The 20,833-nt window shown below is 36.2% G+C and overlaps 2 protein-coding genes across 3 annotated transcripts in view; one reads left to right on the top strand and one right to left on the bottom strand.

Annotated features, from left to right (window-relative positions):
* Mocs2 (molybdenum cofactor synthesis 2) overlaps positions 1–10,063 on the top strand; it is an 11,203-nt gene extending 1,140 nt beyond the window's left edge. The window contains exons 1-6 of one of the 2 annotated variants that reach the window (XM_010644018.3): positions 276–360; positions 2,324–2,468; positions 5,146–5,273; positions 5,859–6,009; positions 6,841–6,964; positions 9,138–10,061. In XM_010644018.3, the coding sequence (XP_010642320.1) occupies positions 2,371–2,468; positions 5,146–5,273; positions 5,859–6,009; positions 6,841–6,964; positions 9,138–9,203 (567 nt within the window). In that variant the 5' untranslated portion in view covers positions 276–360; positions 2,324–2,370 and the 3' untranslated portion in view covers positions 9,204–10,061. Of the gene's footprint in view, positions 1–275; positions 361–2,323; positions 2,469–5,145; positions 5,274–5,858; positions 6,010–6,840; positions 6,965–9,137 lie in introns of those variants that run through there. The other variant, XM_010644019.2, reaches the window with a different exon arrangement.
* A 6,380-nt stretch (positions 10,064–16,443) lies between these two features.
* Itga2 (integrin subunit alpha 2) overlaps positions 16,444–20,833 on the bottom strand; it is a 90,125-nt gene continuing 85,735 nt past the window's right edge. Inside the window, exons 28-30 of the mRNA XM_010644017.2 lie at positions 20,122–20,211; positions 17,640–17,756; positions 16,444–16,877 (exon numbers count right to left, since the gene is read on the bottom strand). Of these exons, the coding sequence (XP_010642319.1) occupies positions 16,797–16,877; positions 17,640–17,756; positions 20,122–20,211 (288 nt within the window). The 3' untranslated portion in view covers positions 16,444–16,796. The remainder of the gene's footprint in view (positions 16,878–17,639; positions 17,757–20,121; positions 20,212–20,833) is intronic.

Genomic DNA, 20,833 nt, shown 5'->3' with positions numbered 1-20,833 from the left:
CCCTTTTTTTTTTTTTTTTTTTTTTGGTGCTGGGGATTGAACTCAGGTCTTTGCACTTGCAAGGCAGGAGGCGTCACTACTGAACTAAAACCCGGCCCATATTGACAATTTTTGACTAATTTTTTCTAAGATAAAATTTGTCTTTGGTTAAAATAATACTTTTGGAAAGCAAGAAAACAGCATGGGCTGTTAGAAAAAGACTATGAATTATTTTTAAAAGCATTTGTTTCCCTCTCAGGTTGAAGTGTTGTATTTTGCAAAAAGTGCGGAAATAGCAGGAGTTCGTTCAGAGACCATTTCTGTGCGGCAAGAAATAAAAGTGTTGCAGCTGTGGAAAGAGATAGAAACTCGACATCCTGGGTAGTTAAAATGTTTGTGTAATGCATGTGATAAGTACTTATGTAATATAAAAATAGTTTGTTTTAGTTGTATTTTTCTGGGACTACTAAAAATTTGACTCTAAGTATTTAGAAACGCACGATTCCTTGAGGAGAATTAAAGATAGTTTACTAAAAAGGCAGTGAACTGGGATGTTCCCAGGTGACATGATTATATAATTTACAACTATTTTCATAATTTACAAGACATTGAAAATGTAGACTGTATTTTTATGCCATTAAGTGAAATTTTTACAAATTCTATTAAAAATGCACTTTATACTTTCTGCTTTTCTTTAGAACATTCAAAGGGCTGGGGATTTAGCTCAGTGGCACCGGCCCTGCCTCTCAAGCTCAAGGCCAAGAATTCAATCCCTAGTACTGAAAAAAAAGAACATTCAAAATAGAAATTTCTAAAATTGAAAGAAAAATGAGTTAAAACCCTAAATGCTGCTGAACTTGAGTCTCACAATATTTTTTTTCTTGGCCCTTGAAAATCTGCAATTTTGCTACACTCATTCCTATCTTGAGACCTTTTTGGAACAAAATATAAAAGTGACCTATTTGAGGGTGTTCTTGAAATGTTAATAATGTCAACTAGTATTAGAGGTTTCATTTGATGCAGCCATCCCTCTGCTAGGTATCTTTCCAAAAGAATTAAAAGAATCATACCACAGTGATATACGCACACCCGTGTTTATAGCGGCACAGTTTTTAACAGCTAAAACTGGGAAACAGCCCATTTGCCCATCTGTTGGAGACTAGATAAAGATGTGGTTTTTCTATAAAATGGAATACTACTCAGCCATAAAGAATGAGAAATTAGATTCATTCATAGGAAAATGGATGCATATTGAGGATATACTCTTAAGTGTAATAAATAAGTCATACATGTGTAAATACCAAGTAGTTTCTCTGATGTGAAAAACATTGTAAATAAGATCCTAATGGTATAATTGACAATGTGAAATAGGAAGAAAAGGGATAAAGGTGTAGGGGAAGTGGGAAGGGTAGGGGGAAAGAAATAAGGAGAAAATATATGAGAAAATGGAAATAAAGCATTTGTAAATAGGGAAGGGAGGAGGGGTGAAGGGAGGGCAGGGACAAGGGGAAAAAATGAGAACCAAGACCTGTCATGTAAAGGTACAAGATCTCGATGGTGAATGTAACTACTGTATGCCTAAAATGTACCAATAAACTCAATGAGGAAAAAAAATATTAATGTCACCTAAAGCTATATGAATTTTTAACCTGGGACTACAAGACTTGATTTGGATTGAGTTGCCCAGGGATAGAGTGCTGGCTTAAGCATGCAGGAGACCCTGAGTTCTATCCCCAGCACCCACAGACTCTGCAGTGTATGTTGAAGGGCTGGGGATTTAGCTCAGTGGCACTGCACCTGCCTTGCAACTGTAAGGTTGTGAGTTTTATCCCTGGTACCAAAAACAAACAAACAAAAACACAATGTCTGTTCAGAAGGAAAATGTACCTTCTTGAGGTCCTTTCTCTCTAAGTCCTCTAGCAGTCAGTAGAACTTGACAGTGCCTCTGTACTGTATCGATCTTCATCTACCTATAGGGAGACACCTGGCATTGTAGGAAACTTAACTAGCTGTACTTAGTATGCTTCTATACTTAGACAAAAACCACAGACTTATTTGGGAATTTCTCTTTTCTCTTGACTTAGTTTGAACATTGTCTCCTGTCTGGTTTTGTTTCATTCCCCAAAATACACAACATTCAGTAAAGAGTTGTTAACAGTTTCATGTATTTTTGTAATGAATAAGTGTGTTCTACAGTGGATATTTCCTTTCTGCACAGAAAAGGAGTCAAGAACTTTGCAGATCATGCTTAAAACAGTGGTATTTATATAATATCTTTAATTGTAGCTGACGAGTTTTGAGGGCTATCACATGCTTATTTCTAATCAGACTTTTTCCCCTTTAGATTGGCTGATATTAAAAATCAGGTGATATTTGCTGTTCGTCAAGAGTATGTCGAGCTGGGAGATCAGCTCCTCCAGCTGCAACCAGGAGATGAAATTGCCATTATCCCCCCAATTAGTGGAGGATAATGCTTCTCAGCCATGTAGGTATGTGACATTTTTTCTTAAACCCATCTTGTAGGGAGGGACTGTACCGATGACTTGTATATGGTGTGCTGTTACTGTGTATTCTTTGTAAGTTCTTCACTGTTGCAGCAACTGTTTATTGGTACAGAAATAATCAGGGATACCTACCTACCATCTCTGTATCAACTCTGTTGTACGGATTTTAATACTAGTTTTATGGATTCATTTTTTATTTAACATGGTTTATTAAGATCTTTTGTATGTGTCAGGCACAGTTTTAGACTGTTTGGTATTAATATCCACATGTTGCTGGTGAGAAAACTGAAATTCAGAGAAGTTTAAAATGTTGCTTTCTGTTACATAGCCAAGAAGTGGCAGAGCCAAACTTTGAATTCATCTTATTGGACTCTATTTTCTCACAAACATACTTCGTAGATAACGACTTTCTTGCCCCCAAAGAAATGTAAAATAATTGCACAGCTAGAAAGTCAGTAGATCCCTGTGCCAGAAAAGAAAGCTTACTATATAGTCCATTGTAGCTCATTGCAGGTGGTCTCATGACCTATGCCATGTTCCCATCATTCCAAGCAACTTAGTCCATATTTGATTTGGATTTGAGAAAGAAAATCCTTCATTGTATTTCAAGAGATCATGCTTCTTTTACTTTTAAAGAGATAGAGTGAAACTTATTTTGTCAACTGAAGAACAAAGTAGATTAAGTCATCCCTGATTAAAAAACTCATTAGTAATGAAAAAACCTTTGATGAGATTTTATCCAAAATTAACAGTAAATACACTTAATAGCAAAATCTTGGTTCCACTAGAAAGAAAAACAAGCTGAGGATACTTGATACTTGCTTTTCATGCACTCCTGCAGCCCACCTTTCCTTTTCCTGGGGAGTAGTGCCTTAGAAAATGAAGAATAGGTCTGTGTAACCGATTGACCAGCATGTCCACACTTAGGGCTCTTTCTCATGCGTGCTGTCTGGAAGTAATAGAATCTCTTATTAAATATGGATCTCAGTTTTATTTGAACACTGTGGCCTTGGTATCATCAGCATGATTTCCGGAGTTTCTCAAATGGTATTTTTCAACATTTGGAATTTATTGAGAATAGACTGCTGCTGAAGGTATGTATGTGCTATGGCTGTAGCAGTTCTCAGATTAGAAAGATTACTCAGTGCTATACGTTAGTTGAGTGTGCTTGGCTGGATTTGTGTTACATAATCTCAGAACCTGCCAGCTAGGTTTTGGTATTCTTCTATGGTCAGGTATTGGTAATTCGTGACTTAAAGCTCACAGGCCCTATTTGTGTTACCCATGTCTTATTGCAAGAAAAAGCTTTAAAGGCTCTGAGACAAGAACATGATAGGCTCATAAACTACCAGGGCTTGGTTAAAAAGTGATGTACACATAGGTAAAAGGGGTGATTTGAAAGAAGCTCAAGCAGCATGAACAGTGGGTTAAAAATCCTAGAATGCAGTGGTATATGAACAATTGTGCTTTTCTTTTTTCAGTAGTTGGAAGGAAATACGGAAATGAACATTGGACTTATTCAGACCCCTTAATTGGAATTTCAGCAGTTTGAAGGAGTCCTTAACTTTTCTGAGCTGTCTTTCAGTTTTCAGTACCAGTGAAACCTCTCAGGATTTAGAATTATGCTCTTTATGGCCCCTAAAGCCCTACCAACTGGTCTAGCTGCAGGCAGCCCTTTCTCCTTTGCTCTCTGCACTTAGGCTCTTGGTAGTTTGTTCTTTCTTGTCCCAGAGGCTTTACTTTTGCCAGCTCCTCTCTTTGCCTGGGCTTTGTCTGCATTTCTTCACATCCTTATAATACCCCAGGTCTCAGCTTTAAATATTACCTCTTGAGAGAGATCTCTGGGATTCCTTTCTCCTAGGCCCCAAGCTCAGTCTCAGACCCTTATTTATTTCCATAAGGTATCCCCCACTGCAATTCTTCCTTATCGTTTTGTTTCTCTTATCCAAATATAAGCACCTGTGAAGAGGAAGCTGTTAAGTATGTACTAAGGACCCTTAGTGAGTGTATAATAACATTCAATAAGTTAACTGACATGTGCACAGCAGATGACTTTGCTCAATTTCTGAAATAGGTGTGCAGTTTATGCTGTTTCCTCTGTTACTTAGCTGGGGTTATTCCAAGTTATAAAAAGAACCGAGTTCTTGTAGAATCTCCATCACTTCTACTGTCCCTCCTTTCTTTTTGGGTAAAGAAAAAAGTGGTTATAAAGTGATGTACATGTAGTTAAACCTGGTGATATCTCATCTGTACCATGATTGGAGATAAGAGTAGCAATTGAAATAAATGGACATGAGATTGATTATATTTTAATGATCAACTAATGTTGAATTCCTTTATATATAATGCCTGATTCATTAGGAATATTTCTGAATAGATTAATTTGCTAAAAATTTTTGTAATTCTTTTTTTTAAACAGGATCTCTCTATGTAGTTCAAGATGGCCTTGACAATATATAGCCCACCCTGGCTTTGAATTCACAGCAATCCTCTTGTCTCAGCACCACCCTCCACCCAGATTTACAGTGGTTTATGTTCACATTCATTAAATCATGCCTCCTAACACATCTGATGTAGAAAAAAATATAAATGGAAATAGCCTACAAGTTGAGTATTTTGCTTCTAGTATTCACAGTAAGGTTAAGTAATATCTTATTTCTAGGAAAAATGTGGGTGAAGTTGAAGAGAAATCTAAAGACATAATAAAATGCACTGCCGAGAAACTTTCAGTAGATGAAGTCTCACAGTTGGTGATTTCTCCAGTGTGTGGCGCAGTGTCCTTATTTGTAGGTGAGTTGTAATTTTCACAGCATCTGTTGACTACACAAGACAGTAAAAACTAGCCAAGCGATTTCCCTTTCCATTGTTAACAGAGGACTTTAAGATACTGAGGAATAAACCAAGATTACCCAGATAGTTTAGTAAATTTTTTTTTTTTTTTTTAGTTTTTGTTTTGTTTTAGTAACCTTTAGTGAAACACACACAAAAAAAGGTGTGACGAAAATCATAGCTAGGAGAGAAAGTTCTATATTTTCTAAATATTGAGAAAAAAATATACTTAAGCATAGTTCTGGGAACATAAATATTTTCGTTTTAAATATCAAATGAAACTATTAGAAAAGGAATACAGCTTGTTTTGTCATCTGAATGTTTCAGTAAGCTTGCTTAATCAGTGTTTATTTCCTGGTCAACTTTGGGATAATTAGCTTTTGTTTTCTTAGTCAAGATCTGTTCAGAAAATTTCAAAGTAACTTTTAGACAAGTGTATGTTTACAATGAAGAATAATCCTTTTTATTCTTAGTGTGCTATTTCTAAATTAGGGGAAATTTTTATTTTAATTTTATGGGTTTTTTTCTTTTTTTTTTTTTTTTTAGGTACTACAAGAAATAACTTTGAAGGGAAAAAAGTCATTAGTTTAGAATATGAAGCATATATACCAATGGTGGAAAATGAAATCAGAAAAATTTGTACTGACATTAGGCAGAAATGGCCGGTAAAACACATAGCAGTGTTCCATAGACTTGGGTATGATTTTCTTTACCAATTTGAAAATTTAAGTATAGTTGTTTTCCGTCTCTGTATGAATGCTGGGATCTTTCTTAGGAATTCTGTGCTGCTCGGAGCACAAGGTTTCTGAATCATTTCTGGTGGGCAGTGGAGGTGGCTTGCACTCCTTTAATGAACGCTTGTTGGGTTGTAAATTTGGAAGAGCCTTTGCTGCCTCTTTCCTGTGTGTAGCAGGGTGCAAATGTGCAAAGACTTTTCAGACCTGGCAGCTTTTTGAGAATTGTTTCATGCTCTGAAGTATTTTTTATGAGTCTGTTAAAAATTTGAAACCATTCAAGTATTTTGACTTTTTGCACCACTGAAAACATTGTAATTCTAGACTGTAAAAGATAGCAATTAAGACAACTTCTGTTGTGTTATTTTGTTATATCTCTAATTGTATTAATAACCAGTATTAGTAACCAGTAATGTTATTAATGAATATTGTCAATTCTGTTACTTATTATTAATATTTATTTTAAATTCTGTGTTATACTTGATCGTGCAATAACTTTGTACCTCTCCTCGCTTGTTTGAGTCAAACCTTTGTTGAATTATCCAAAGGACCCTCTCTTCTTGGTCCTCATAAAGAGGATTTGTGATCAGATGCTGACAAATTGGCCACATCAGCTTTGAGAGCCCCTTGGCTGAATGCAGCTGGGATGATTTTCTAAACTGGTTGTTTAAATAAAATGGAACTGTAATATCATCCTGATATATAACTGGATTTTTGCCTCTCACTTTTGTAGCAGATTATTTAACATGTAGACTAGGAACGGATAGTAAATTTTTTTCTGTATTTTCTTAAAGCCTGGTTCCAGTGTCAGAAGCAAGCATAATTATTGCTGTGTCTGCAGCCCACAGGGCTGCATCTCTAGCAGCTGTGAGTTATGCTATTGACACTTTAAAAGCCAAAGTGCCCATATGGAAAAAGGTGAGTTAAGAAAAATATCTCATTTTGTTATGTGGACATGCTTTTTCTCAGGAGTTCTTAAATAAAGAGCAGAGAATAAGAGTACATGCAGAATTTGTATGTGTGGGCCTTCCTTAATTGCAGAATCTTATTTTGTATATATGTGAAATAGGGCACTTATGTAATATCTTCTCTACAAGTTTGTTAAACATGAAAAATTTATGCCCCACAGAAGCTATGGCCCAGCGTAGGTCTCAACAGGTGGTACCAGTTAGAATTCCTAGTCTGGACTGTTGCTTTGGTTCATGGATGAAGTCATATCCCTTGAATTAAGAGTTCTTTTCAATTGGAGGATCTTTCTTTTGGAGAATGGAAGTAGCACCTGGCTACGTAGGCAGTGGCTAAAATAGAAATTCCTTAAGGTAGAAAGTCTTTGATTACTGTTCTTTCCTTTTAGAGAGGGAAAAAAAAGAGATGTTACTAACTCTGAAAAAAAATGCATAATGGATGGATTTACAGACACACATGGAAATTCTGGCTTGTTTTTGTTAGTAAGTCAAGACCAATCAAGAATAAGTAATTCTCTGATTAAAATTGAACATTTTGAAGGGGTGAGCTCCCCTGATTTTTCTCCTGGTTATCAGCATTAGCAGTATGATTGTTCTGCATTTGTAAACATGTGTAATTATATGTCTAAGTCCAGAATTGCCTAAAGCATTGCAGCGATTGGGAAAGCAGAGGAATAAGTGAATAGCTCAGTGGACCAGAGCAGAGCAGAGCAGAGGGCAGGGTTTTAAAGGCTGAGCCTGTGTCCTTCTCTGAGGCTCCACCTCAGTCACTAGGAGAGATGAACAAGAAAGATGAACCAGGGCTTAAGAAACTTATTGACCAGGCTTTGTGAATAGCACCTGAAACTTTCTAGGTTTCAGATGTTAGAGGATAGGCAATGGGAAAGGGAATTTAATAGAGCTCATATATAAATGTGGATTTGCTTTGAACAAGGCAGTCACAACACTGATACCCCACGAGACAGGATCAGAAGAGGGAAAGGTAGGAAGAACATTCCAAAATGAGCTGCAGGTCTGGGTAGTAGGGATAGCGATAGCAATCTTTACCAGGGATAAAAGAACAGACATCTGGCAAAGTAGCTGCGAAAAAGTAGCCCCAGAAAATCTGGGACAAGGTAACATCCAGGCCTTTTCTCAGTTTTTGTGCTTTGAGGACTAGCTGGGCTATTTGCCTGTCTGTCTGCAGTGGGGCGGAAGAGGTGCAGGTGCTCAGAGATATGTGTCCATAGAATCAAAAGCCAGGATCTCATACAGTGGAGCAAATAAGACACCGGTGACTTATTTTCATTAGATGGAGATGGGAGGTTTTTCAAGCCTCAAAAATGCTAAATGGTTTTTGAGAAAAGGCAGCAAACTCCAGAGACTCAAAAGCAGTACAGAATTGTATCAGAAAAATTTAACAAAAGGGATTAAACTTGTTACAAAAATAATCAGAAACACTGGAATTAAAAAGAACAGTTATATTTTGATTCTTCTCCCTACAGAAGTGGAATCTGGCCAGCGTGGGAAGAGAAAATGATATGTTCTCCTTTTCCCTCTTTTCTACAGTTCTCTAAATTCTAATTCTTGTCCTAGTCTGTGCTTGGACATCATCTGAGATAGAGGGATGCGGTGGGCAGGTAGACAGGTGCACAGCTGGGAGAGCAGTTCACAGCAGAGTGCAGCCAGGCATGTTCAAGAACTTGTGGGTGGTCACTTAATTTGACACCTAATGAAAATATCCTGACTGCCTTCAGAAAAGCATATTTAGTAATGTCAAAGTAGTACCATAGGTATGCTTAGAAAGAAGAAAATGTTTAGTGACTTTTATGTACCGCTATATAACCTAATCCCGCTGTCTCTTGTTATGGCCCAAATGAGCGTCATTATTTTTTCTTCCTGTGATTGTTCCTTGTCTTATTATAGATTCTGTTCATTTCCTCAATTGAGGTTGGTTGGGATCATGATGTGTAGAGAACATATGTATTCATTTTTTTGCTCTGTGCCTTATACAGTTGTTGGTATTGACTGGATTATTGAAATAAGCAGACTGAAATGATGTGAAATTAATTTTTCTGATTTATTCAATGTATTTCCATTTATTAAAATTGTCTTTCTTGAATACCTCTCACGGTTCTGTTTTTTAGGAAATATATGAAGAATCATCTTCATGGAAAAGAAACAAAGAATGTTTTTGGGCAACCAGTGATTAATCATATTTTAGAGCATTATATCTTAAATTTGGTAAATTTTCATTATGGATAATCTTTTGCTTTTCTTCTACAGAAAAGATAGTTTACTGAAGCACAGTCCCTTAGGTTTCACGAATGAAGGATAAAAAGTGAGAAAAAGAATGCAAAATAAATGGTTCTGGGGGATAAGGGTCTAGGTCCTAGAGATGGGGAAGAAATGAGATCATTTGAGTGTGAGGACAGATATGTGTAGTAGACATACCTCTCCTTGATTAATTTCTGATTATAACTCAACTCGTATTAAGGTGAGGCCCCTCCTCACCAACTTTAACTGTTTCAGAGACCTCTTTGTCCGCCAACCCCCAGTGCATTAGTAATTATCCTCAGGGATGCATTGTGGAAATGTTGGGAGAACTGGGAAGTCAGATAGTTTCCCTATTGTGTGTTATATATTTTCAGAACTTACATATTAAAAACACTCCATGATTTAGTGATAAATCTAAAATATGGAGAAGTCTAATTTAGTCTACAGTTGTACCATCATACTTGTATTTTGTTATCAGTGTACAAGTCAGCATAAAATTGTTAAGAAACTAGCAACATGCTGTGTGCTAAAATGTTACTTAATGTTTAAAATTTAACATAACTGTTAAAGTAAATTAATATTAGAGAAATTACATGATTTCTAAAGTATTTGAGGGTGTTTTTCTGGAAACTAAGGCAACATTATCATGAGTGAAATCATTAAAAAAAATTTTTTTGTAAGATTTTTATACTAAATGATGTAGTTTTTGATTGATCAGCCTATATACTCCCTTGATTTGAGTATATAAGTCTCATACTTTTTTTTTTAAAGTTAACAGCCTATTTGAGGTATATTTGACAAATAAAAATTATATATATTTAAAAAGTACAGTGTGATGTTTTTTAAACCAGGAGACAAAAGAACAAAGTACAAGAGTCTAAAGGTAAGATAAACCTTGAGGGAAATTAGAATGCAGAAGACAAAGGACTAATAAAATCTGCAGATGACAAGAAACCTGGCAAACATCAAGAATCCTTCATTTTTGCACATGCTCTGCCCCTTTGCCCTTTCACGCACACTTATGACAAAAAGCTGTATATAAATGTCCAGATTCAGGCGTTACCTTGGTGTCCTTGCCTCCTCACGTGGTCTTCCTTTGTTCTAATACCCACCCCAAGTACTATTCCCATTGCTTGCTGTCCTGTCTCATCATTCTTTGTCACATTGAGGACAAAACCCAGAGGGAGTTGGTTACATTTTGAGAAATGTTTTGTGAAGTGCTTACCAGAATCCAGCCAATTAACATACCTATTGTCTCATGTACTACTTTTTTGTTTTGGGGTGAAAATACTGAAGTTATATTCTCTTAGCAGATTCAAGTATACGCATAATTCTTAAAGTAATAAAATATTTACATAATTTGGATAATTGGCATCACAAAGTTAGCATTGTATATTTGGAACAAAAACTAAATTTTTAGACTTGAAAGTTGTTTCTGTGATAAAGCTAGTAATTCTGTTCCACCTAACAAAAGCATTTTTTACCTACAGAATTCAACAAATATTTATTGAATGCCTGTTCTGTTGAACAGTAATCGTCTTCCAGCCTTCAGTACACTGAGGAAGATTGTGCATCCTGTCTCTGACTGGGAGCTACAGTACCACCATATTGGCTTTAGGAATCTCCTGGTTCCTTGGGGGTCTGTCCCTTAGCCAATCCAGTGGGACTGGGGCAGAAGAGCTAAGATGGAACATCCTTGGAAGATTTTAGTGCACTGCACTGGTCTTAAATAGGATATCGATTAATTCTCACTTTCTTTGAAGTCACTGAGTTATTCAGTAGTTGTGATATTAAGGGCTGGCATCATTCTGATATAAAGCCTTTGCTACTTGGCTACCCAAGTAATTGGAGAAGTAACCTAAAAAATAGTAAACAGATGAATGAATGAATAATCAGCCTTTAAGCAGATTGCTTGCAAGTTCTCAATGACACTTTGAACTGTGACTGAAGTTTTAGTACAGTTGCCAGAACAGCAAGATGGAAAAGGTTTTGTCATTTTCTGATGAAAGTAACAGCAGATATTCAATGAGTAAATTGATGTTATTGTCTTTTGGATATGTTTAGAGTCAATATTATTTCTAGGTTCTTAAATAAAATGGTAATTAAGAATTCAATAATTTAGGGCCGGGGACTTAGCTCAGTGGTTCCACCGCCTGCCTTGCAAGCGCAAGGACTGGAGTTTGATCCCCGGTACAAAAAACAAAACAAAACAAGAATTCAATAATTTGGGTCGTGGTTTCAGATTCCTGGAAATAGACCTATTAGAGGATAAGGGAAGAGATTTCTGGATGGAATTTAAATTTAGATACTTCTTCCTGATTCCACTGCCCCTTCCCATCCATGTGGACTGGCCTGCTGCCCTCTTCCCTCTCCAGCCTACATTACTCATTGTATTACTTGGACCTTTCTCAGAGCTAATCATATCCTGGGACCTCATTGCTCACTGAAGTCTGCATTTCCTTGCCTCTTGTCTCCTTCCAGGCTTACTGCCTTGCTGTGTCAGGTGTTGACAGGCTACACCTGCCTTTGACAGCCTTGATCTATCTTTCAGACATTCCCAGGATGTGCTTCCTCTATGTTGGTCTCTGATTAAATGTTACCTTCTCTCACTGTTGTGTCCAAAACTAGAATCCTACATGATTAACCTGCCTTATATTTTGTTGTTCTTAGTGCTTCTTGATATACTAGATATACCACTCATATTTGTTGAATACCATGCTGTTGCTGTTCCATTTGTCCCAAAATAAACACGTATGGCGCTGTAGCACTTATAGATGTGAAAAAGCATCTGGATAAGTAAATGATTCACAGGCATAATGTAGGTCCTCCATTCCCTTCTCCACTTCCATTTTATGACATTTTACTGAACTTTTAAATTTGTTCCTAAAGGTATTGATTTGTGTGATGTAGTTAAGTGGGTCATCCAGGAGAGGGCGGTAGAGACAGGGCTATAGTAACTTCTAGACCAAAAAGTTTTTTAGCGGTTCTCTTCAAAATAAGTCTGGCACAGACCTTAAAGAAAAATTGGACCTAAATTTTGCCCAATCTTTAATTGGTGTCTTAGTTCAAAATGGATTATGATGAGTGGAATCTTTTTAAATGCTTAATATAAATGTTTTTAATAAATTGCCTTTAAAAAGTGAGTAAATAATTATTTTCCAATTAACAACATGGAACAGAGTTGTAGCTTTAATACAGTAGTTTAGCAGCATTTCCTAAACTGTCCTGTGAAAACAAAACAACTCATGTTTTTTTCTCTGACCTCCCCCGCCTTATTGGAGAATGCACCCAAGGCCTTTACACTGAGCTACATCCTTATATTTTTTTGTTTTGTTTTTAAATGTTGAGACAGTGTCTCACTAAGTTATTAAGTTGCTCAGGTTGGGCTCAAATTTGCAATCTTTTTGCCTTAGCCTCTTCAAGTTTCCCATCTCCAAATTGTATTTTAATGTGAGATATATACCAAATACACTCACAGGTGATTGCTGCCCTAACAGAGATGGACAAGAAGGCCCAAGGTAGCATGCCTGATGCAGGAGGCAATGTTGGTGCATTGCATGAACTTTGCAGTAGTCTGATGAGTGTGAGCGGATACGTATCTTCTAATTCTTCAGTGTATTCATTTCAGCACATTTAATTTTTAAGATATTTAGGCCCTCCTGTTTATTATTACATTTTTTAAAAAAAAAAAAACCTATGTTTATTAACTATGCTTTGCATCTTGTAGAAGTTTGCCTCATTTTTTTTTTTTCTTACATGGGTAATCCTATAGGTAGTTACATCCTTAATCCTCTGAAATTGAATCTCAAATGTTCTGAAGCCAAATTAAGCCATTAGAAGATATGCATAGGGAAAAATCCACACCTAAAGAAAATGGCTTTATTTTCAAAACAATTTTAATTAAATATGGTATAAAGAGAGGGGTTTACACTTAAATAAAAAATTTGGGGGTTCTTATGCTATGATATAAAAAAGCTATTAGTTTGATTACTATTCCAAATCAATTTTCATTTCTTAGAAGTCAAATGAGTTGTGCAACTTGATATACAAACAGATACATTCATTTTTATAGTTTTAGAGGAGAGGAAAAGAGACAAAACACAAAAACAGCAAATTTAATATCAGAGACCTGTATATTATTTATGAATAAAACAAAACAATTTCTTTTATAAAAAATAGTTTCTAACATAGTTGTGCAATATATACATTTATATTATGACTTCATCTGCTAAAATAAGTACATGTGATCTATATTTACATGGCTACATTTTTATTCTTTAAAATTACAAGTAGTTAATATCTTCATTTGTTTCACACTCCGCCCTCATATTTATCTTTCACCTCTAGATATTTAAGTTAATCTTTCAAATGGATTAAAATGGTTATGCCCATTTTATGTACATGAAGGACATAGTCCTAAAAAGTTAATAATTGTTTTATGTGTACTAACTGAAATATCAAAGAAGCTACTATCAGAAAGCTAAGTTTAACCCTGCCTTTTTAATGATGTCTTAATATAAGATTTTCATACATTGGGTTATAGTTTTAGGATAAATAAAAAGGTGTAAAAATCACACCTTTTAAAATTATTTTCAGTGTTATCACATGACATAATTTGCTTTAATTTTCTTTGCTCTTCACAGTTAACTGTCACTATTTTATGAAAATGACTGCTAGCTAGAAAAATGTACATGAAGAATTGTCAATTTTTTTCTAAAATAGTAATGCAGAATTTTCAATCTCAGTGCTATGTTCATCAAGCTATGTCACTGTGCTTTAAGGCTTGTATGGCAGCCATGGCTGAAGCAACTACATGCTTACGTCATATTCCATACACCTTGTTTGTATGCCATTTATGAAATGGAAATTATATGTTTAAAGCCCTCTACTCACTTTTAAAACAAAAGTATTGTTGAATGAAACACATAACTCCAAAAAATGTATATACCTTTTCCCCTTAATTATTTGTACAAATACTTGACTTTGCTTAAAAGTGCTTGAGAAATACTCCTGCTGGGAGTGCTCTGGCCATCTGTGGAGGTATTTGTGATTGTCGTGACTGGGGAAGAGTGTGTGTTACCTGGCATCCATTAGATAGAGACCAGGGATGCTGCTAGACAACATTTTTCCCACTCCCCCAAGAAAACCACCTGACCCAAAATGACAGTAAAGTCAAGGTTGGAAAAACCTACCCTCATGTGATAAATGCTTAGGAAATAAATGGCTAAGTCTTTAGCTGTAGTAATCCAACTGCTCCATGGAAACAGTGTATTACAGGCAGATTATGCCAAGGATAGCTAGAGTTCTCAAGCACAATATGTGAAGTAGGTGACCTTAGCTTACGACTTTTCTAAGGAAGGTGAGGCAGAATAAAACATGTTTTGTAAAGTACACAGAAAAACTAGCAGTAGTTACACAGTTTATTAAATATACTTTTATGAATGTAATGATTAGTCTACCATTTTTTTTAAATAAAAATTTTGTTGGAACGCAACAGTGAATCCACAGCTGTTAAAGATTTGGGCTCTGGCTCACCTAACTAGAGAAAATAACATGCTGCTTTTGTTATAAATGCTGATTTTATGGCTTTTCTTTTTCTCATCTTGCTTTGTCCAGACAGCTCTGTGTGGTCACTTGGGCCAGGCCAGCACCACGGTCAGGTCCAGACATATGTACATGGGCAAATTCCTGTTTTCTGATATCTTCAAGCCACATTCTAGGAGGACTGTGTACTCGTACTATAGGAAATCTAGATCATGAACTTTAAAAACTAAAAGCATCCCTCCTGAGCATCAACCTAGTCTCCCCATTTTATAATGAGGACACTGAAGTTCATAGAATTTGAGGACTTGTCCAAAAGCTTTAGGTATATAGTGTCCAACATGAAATGGCCCTTATTGCCCTTGCCCATGCCCTTTTCCTCAGAATTATCCCCAGAGTATGTGTGGGCTCAGAAATCGAGAAAAGGAAGTAAGAAATGGTGGTGTCCCTCAAAGTGCTGTCTACTTACAGTATAATGTTGGGTGCTTGTCAAAATGCAACTGATGGGGTCCCATCCCAATCTGACCAGATAATCTCAGGAGTCGGAGCAGAAGAAGTGAGCTTTCGAATCTGCTCAGGTGAAATTCAGTCTTTTAGAAACAAGCACAGAAGATACACCTGCTAGTTTTGTGGTTTCTGGTGCCTCATCCATAATTTCTTACAAATTTCTGAGATATATTACTTTATCCTGTCTATACCTTCTGTGATTCCAACGTTGACATTCACCTAGTCTTTACTTGTTTAGTAATAGACAAAAGTAGCCTCCTGAAGACAAAGAGTTTAATACAGTAATCTACCCAGGTGTGTGAATTAGAAGGCTTTTTCATCGAAGCACCTCTTAGAGTGTGGGAGATTTGGATGAAGGGTAAAGGAAGGTGGATAATCGGACCCCTGGAGAAGAAGGCAGGCTGTGGGGGCTTCTGTCACACAGGAGCACCAGGACCACAAGAGAATGGTTCAGCAAGGGAGCAGATGGGTTGCAAAGAATTTACTCATCTTTTTAAAATTCACCAATTTTCTGCTAGCCAGTGAATCAAGCCCTGGAAGAGACCTGCTGTGTATCATTAAAGGAAGTTTCATTCTTCTCCAGGCTTCCAGCAGATCAGATTTTACCATACATTTTATAGTATGTGTTAGAAGCAAAATTTTGTTCCTTGGCTTCTAAACTGCCCCTCTCCAACTTCAGTGGAGATTTCCTCAATAGGAAATATCCTTAGTAAGAGGTATTATCTAAGCTGCTTCCAGTTATTTAATCATGTTTTGACAATTATAGCAAGGTAGGAATCTGAAGAGGCACCCAGGGGCAAAAGAACCATTAGCAAATTTTACCTAGTTTATAAATAAAATCACTTAAAAGTACATCCTGTTGCAACTTTGAAAGAACAGCATAAATTTCAAGACCTGTGCTAGTTTTGTCTACTCTTAACATTACAATAATTTTACATATATGTGGAAATATCCAGAATAATATATAATACGTATTATATATAATTATATAATACATATTATATGATGTAATTTGTATTATACAATACATAGTATGGTACATATTATAGAATAATATGTATTATACATAATTATATGTGATATATATTAATGTATAGTATTATTACATATATACTTTTGTTTTTTCTGTTTAAATCAATCATTTTAAAGAAAGCATTCCCCACTCCCCCAAATTTCTTTAAGACTTGCATACCTGGAAGCATTTAATGTTTCCAACACAGTACAATACAATGTAAACTCTGTACCAGCCAGTTTAAGGATTACTTTTTTCTTTAAAAAATAAGTCTTTTGCTCTTTTTACTCCTAATCCTCACTCACACTTGCTTCATTGCAAACTGGCCAGCAGTTTCTCTTAAAATATCAGGCTAATCTACCCATTACATTATTTAAAAACTTAGACTTAAAAAAAGATCCATCTGTGACAATAGCAGACCCCGATGGGACGCTGACAGTTCCCACTGTGACAGAGTTTGCCAGGTGGCTCAGCTGTTGAGTTCTGTGGTCTCATCCATCTCATCTGGATTTTTCATCATTTTTTCATATTTTCTTTTGAAGAAGCCGAGCTATGAAGGTGATGATATAAAATGTTACCACCCTTTGTGCTTGATAATTATCCTAGTTTGAGCATTGCTCAGTGAGTACATATATCACGTGCACTTATGTCACACTGCACCCATTACATGTGTACAATTTAAAGAATGATGTTATCACCATGACTTATTTGCTATGATGACTTTAACCCTCTTTAAGACATCTCTGAGAATCCCTGAGGCTCTGGAGAGAGTCGTGGGCAGACTGCTGAACCTTTATCGGTCACCCTTTTAGTGAGGAAATTTATATCCAGAGAGTTCAAAACTGAATATAGATAAAATCTTGCCTTTTTTTTTTTTACAGCATTGGGGACTGATCCTAGGGTTTCACACATACTAAGTAAATACCACTAAGCCACACTCCTAGATCTTATTTCATTTGGAGACAGGCTCTCACTAATTTGGCCAGGCTGCCCTTGAACTTGGGGGTTCCTCCTGCCTCAGTCTCCTGAGTATCTGAGATTACAGTCATAAGCCACCATTTTCACCTTCTGAGACTACTTATTTGAAGCAGACTAAAATGTTCAGGACCATGGAAGAAGGAAATTTCTTTTTAGAAAAGAAATAAAATGCTAATGAGCTTCCAAGGACATGAATGAGAAATTGTAAACAAACTTGTACTTCTTTTCCCCATAATAGAAGAGTACCATATAATATTTTAAATTGTGGTTTTGTAAGGGAATTTATGACAGGCTTTCAGGAGCCCTGTATTTTAAAATGGGGAATTTTTCTTACCTTCCATAAGACAGAAACCAGAGCTAAGAGTAAAAGAATTCCAGCAACTATACTTCCTACTATAACTCCTACTGGTACTTCAGCTTTCTCGTTGGGCTTCATTATCAGGAGAGGAATCTGAAAATAATATATTCATAGTTGAGTTATCGAATTTTTTCACTAGAAAAGCGAGAATCACGTCCAATTCGGTAATCCTAGAAACGAACATCCCCAGCTCTAGAAAGCTGACGTGACTCCCTCATGATGGTGTGCACGACACAGAAAAACTTTTCAAAAAAACTGCAAAATAGACAGTGAATACACATTTTCTAGGTTTTTCTCCTTGGTTGCATTAGTATTTTATGTCTATGTCATGCCTGACAATCCTAGATGCTTTAACTAAAATAGGGACTTCAGTTTCTAGCATAGGTTTTCGTCATCCAGAGAGAGCACAGGGTCCTGGGGAGAGGGGTCAAAAAATCACCTGACTCAACACTACTGTCGTTCAACAGCAACAGCTGTGTTTCGGATTTCTGAGTACCGACTTCTCTTAAATCCCACTGAAGGTTGGTATCAACTGCTGGAAAGTTCAACTAAGGTCTCAGGGCTCAAGCTGATCTTTTCAAAAGAGAGGAGCTTGTTCTGGAGGATATTTATGTTTCTTCATGCCCACTTCCTGCAATCTTTGTGGTGCTGTAATAGAATGGCTACCCTAAGAGTTTTAATAGTAACACTGCCTATTGTTTTTCTTTCCTATAACTGGGGAAAGAGTCTCAATCATTTCCTTCAAAATATATTCTAAAAAGCTATTTTTGCTTAAAAAGCAAAAAAAGAGGACAATGTATTTACTTCATTTAACATTAAATTTCAGTGGCAAATGGGAGGCTTTATTTCACATAATTTATCAGTATATGTTTCTCATTATTAATATCTTCAAAAGCTAAAATAATGTTTTTTTTAAAGTTTATTACTAAAGTTGTTTTAAATTCTTTTCATTTTTTCTTTACTGGCAGTTATATTCCTGCTTCTCTCTCTTCCAGAGATTCTTAAACTGGGGTCCATGGAGTCTAGAATCACGATTATAAAATTTGGTTTGTCCCTTTTAAGTTGTCCTGGGATTGAAATAAATGTAATAATTTATTATCTATAGAAAAATGTCGCAAATATAGATTCAAAACAGGATTCAAAAAATTACCCAAAATACTGTTTGTATTAAAAATATTTTCATAGATGCAATTAAGTAAAAGTTGACTTCTGTGTTTATTAGTACTGCTCAGAGAAAACCAAGAAAAAAAAACACAAGTTCATGAAAATTGTTCATCTGAATTTTCAGTGAATGTTTATGACTGCTTTCTAAAAAGCAAAGACTATAGCAGAGTTTTACATTTTAAAAAAATGCATGATTCTAAAGTCAGCTTTTAACAAAAAACGTACCGTGCTTTCTTCCCTGGGCTAAGTTCACAGCAGTTCAAGTTTGAAGTCTGCATTTCCTTTGGCTCTATTTCTGACTTTCCATGCCCAGCCTCTGAAGAGAGGGTGTGGGCTTTCACTGAGTGTCCTAAGCCAGGGGCAGAAAAGCTTTGTCTGTTGTGTGGAATCATTTTTCCTGGGACAGAGTGGGACGGCAGTGCTGTAAGCTGTATTCTCAGGCACTGAGAGAGGCACAGAGTTCTCCAGGACACAGGTCTTTTAAGCAAATCTGTGGGATGGAGCTGTGGACTGAGGCCAACTGCCCAGCTGAACTTGGGGTAAAGTCATGAACTCATAACTTCAGAAAAAAATATTCAAGAGGAAAATGCTGTGGGCTCTGCCAGCAGATTAACTAGGCGTGGAAGTCCCTCCTATAGTGTATCTAAAAATGGCATATGCTAACCAGAGTCTCATTGCAAAGGAGAGTTGTCTGTGCCAACCTTTGGAACAGAAATCCTTTGTCTTCTGTAAAAGAACCCTTCTCTGAAGGACCATTTTTATCAAGGGGAGCATTATAGTTTTTAGGAATGTAAGACCATGAATGAACTTGCCACACTGTGTCAGTCTGGTTGCAGTATACACTATTAAAAAATCTTCAATAATAAATGCTTTATTTATTAGGCATGCTTCATTGCTCCTTAAAAATACTCTAAAACACAATTTATGATTTAAATCATCATAACAGATTTTATGGCCTACAATCTAGATGGTTTTATATAAGCAGAGGGGAAGACAGAGCTACAGGGCTGGTATAGGCATGGAGAAGGGGCACAGGTCAGCCCTAACAAGACAAAGCCCTTTCGCTGAGCCTTTCTCTAGATCATTACTTCTTGGAAATCCAGTGTGGGGGCCTGAAGCAGGCAATTATATTACTAAACTTTCTGAGTAGCAAATGCTATTGCCAAAACTCAACATGATAGATGTCAGATTCTGAGTTTCAATAAGATTCTTCCATATACGTGGAGGTGAGAAAAATTATTATTTGCATCTTTAGAAACAGAGTGCCTTTTTGGGGAGGGTATGACACACTCACTGTGACGGTGTTTTCTTCAATCACATATAGTTGAGGGTTATAGGTATTGATTTCCGCAGTTGCCGTCAGCTGTACTGTCTGGAAAGTGGACTGGAACACACAGAAAAAAAAATATTTTATCGTAGCAGCAGAAAACCCCACGAGTTTATCACTTATTTCCTGGTGGAAAGAAAGAAGAGCAAATGAACACTACTAGTGAAGTCTTAAGAACCTCTGTATAAAAGGACCTGCCTGTCAGAAGTTTGCTGGGTAACTTTTAAAATGTACAGGTGATTGGGCCCTGTCACTGCAAATTAAACAAATCCCTGGGGTGAGGTCCAGACATAAGGCAGGCATATGATTTGGACTTGAAGAGGGTTGAAAAACAAGGGTTTAAAATGAGTGTTTTTAATTGGGAAAGATCATAAGTTAATGTTTTTTTAGAGTTCAAGATATCAAAGACAATTATGTACAATATTTTTATATACTTAGATAAATGAATCACATAATGGAATGAAAAAAAATCAACATTTAAAAGATAAGACAATTTTCTCTTGGAGTACAAATGCAGTACATAATTTTATGTAAAAGTAACTTGAACTTTATCTGCACGGCCAGAGCAGATACCTTAAACTTTTTGGCCTATTTTATCATATCAGGAATAATTTCAGATTTCCTAAGTGTCTCTGTGAAATAGTACTGGATATATGGAGTGTGTGTGTGTGTGTGTGTA

The sequence above is a fragment of the Fukomys damarensis genome, unplaced genomic scaffold (assembly GCF_012274545.1).
Source record: "Fukomys damarensis isolate Sample0158 unplaced genomic scaffold, DMR_v1.0_HiC HiC_scaffold_1, whole genome shotgun sequence".
In the NCBI taxonomy this organism is placed as follows: Eukaryota; Metazoa; Chordata; class Mammalia; order Rodentia; family Bathyergidae; genus Fukomys; species Fukomys damarensis.
This window is presented reverse-complemented; position numbering and strand designations above follow the sequence as displayed.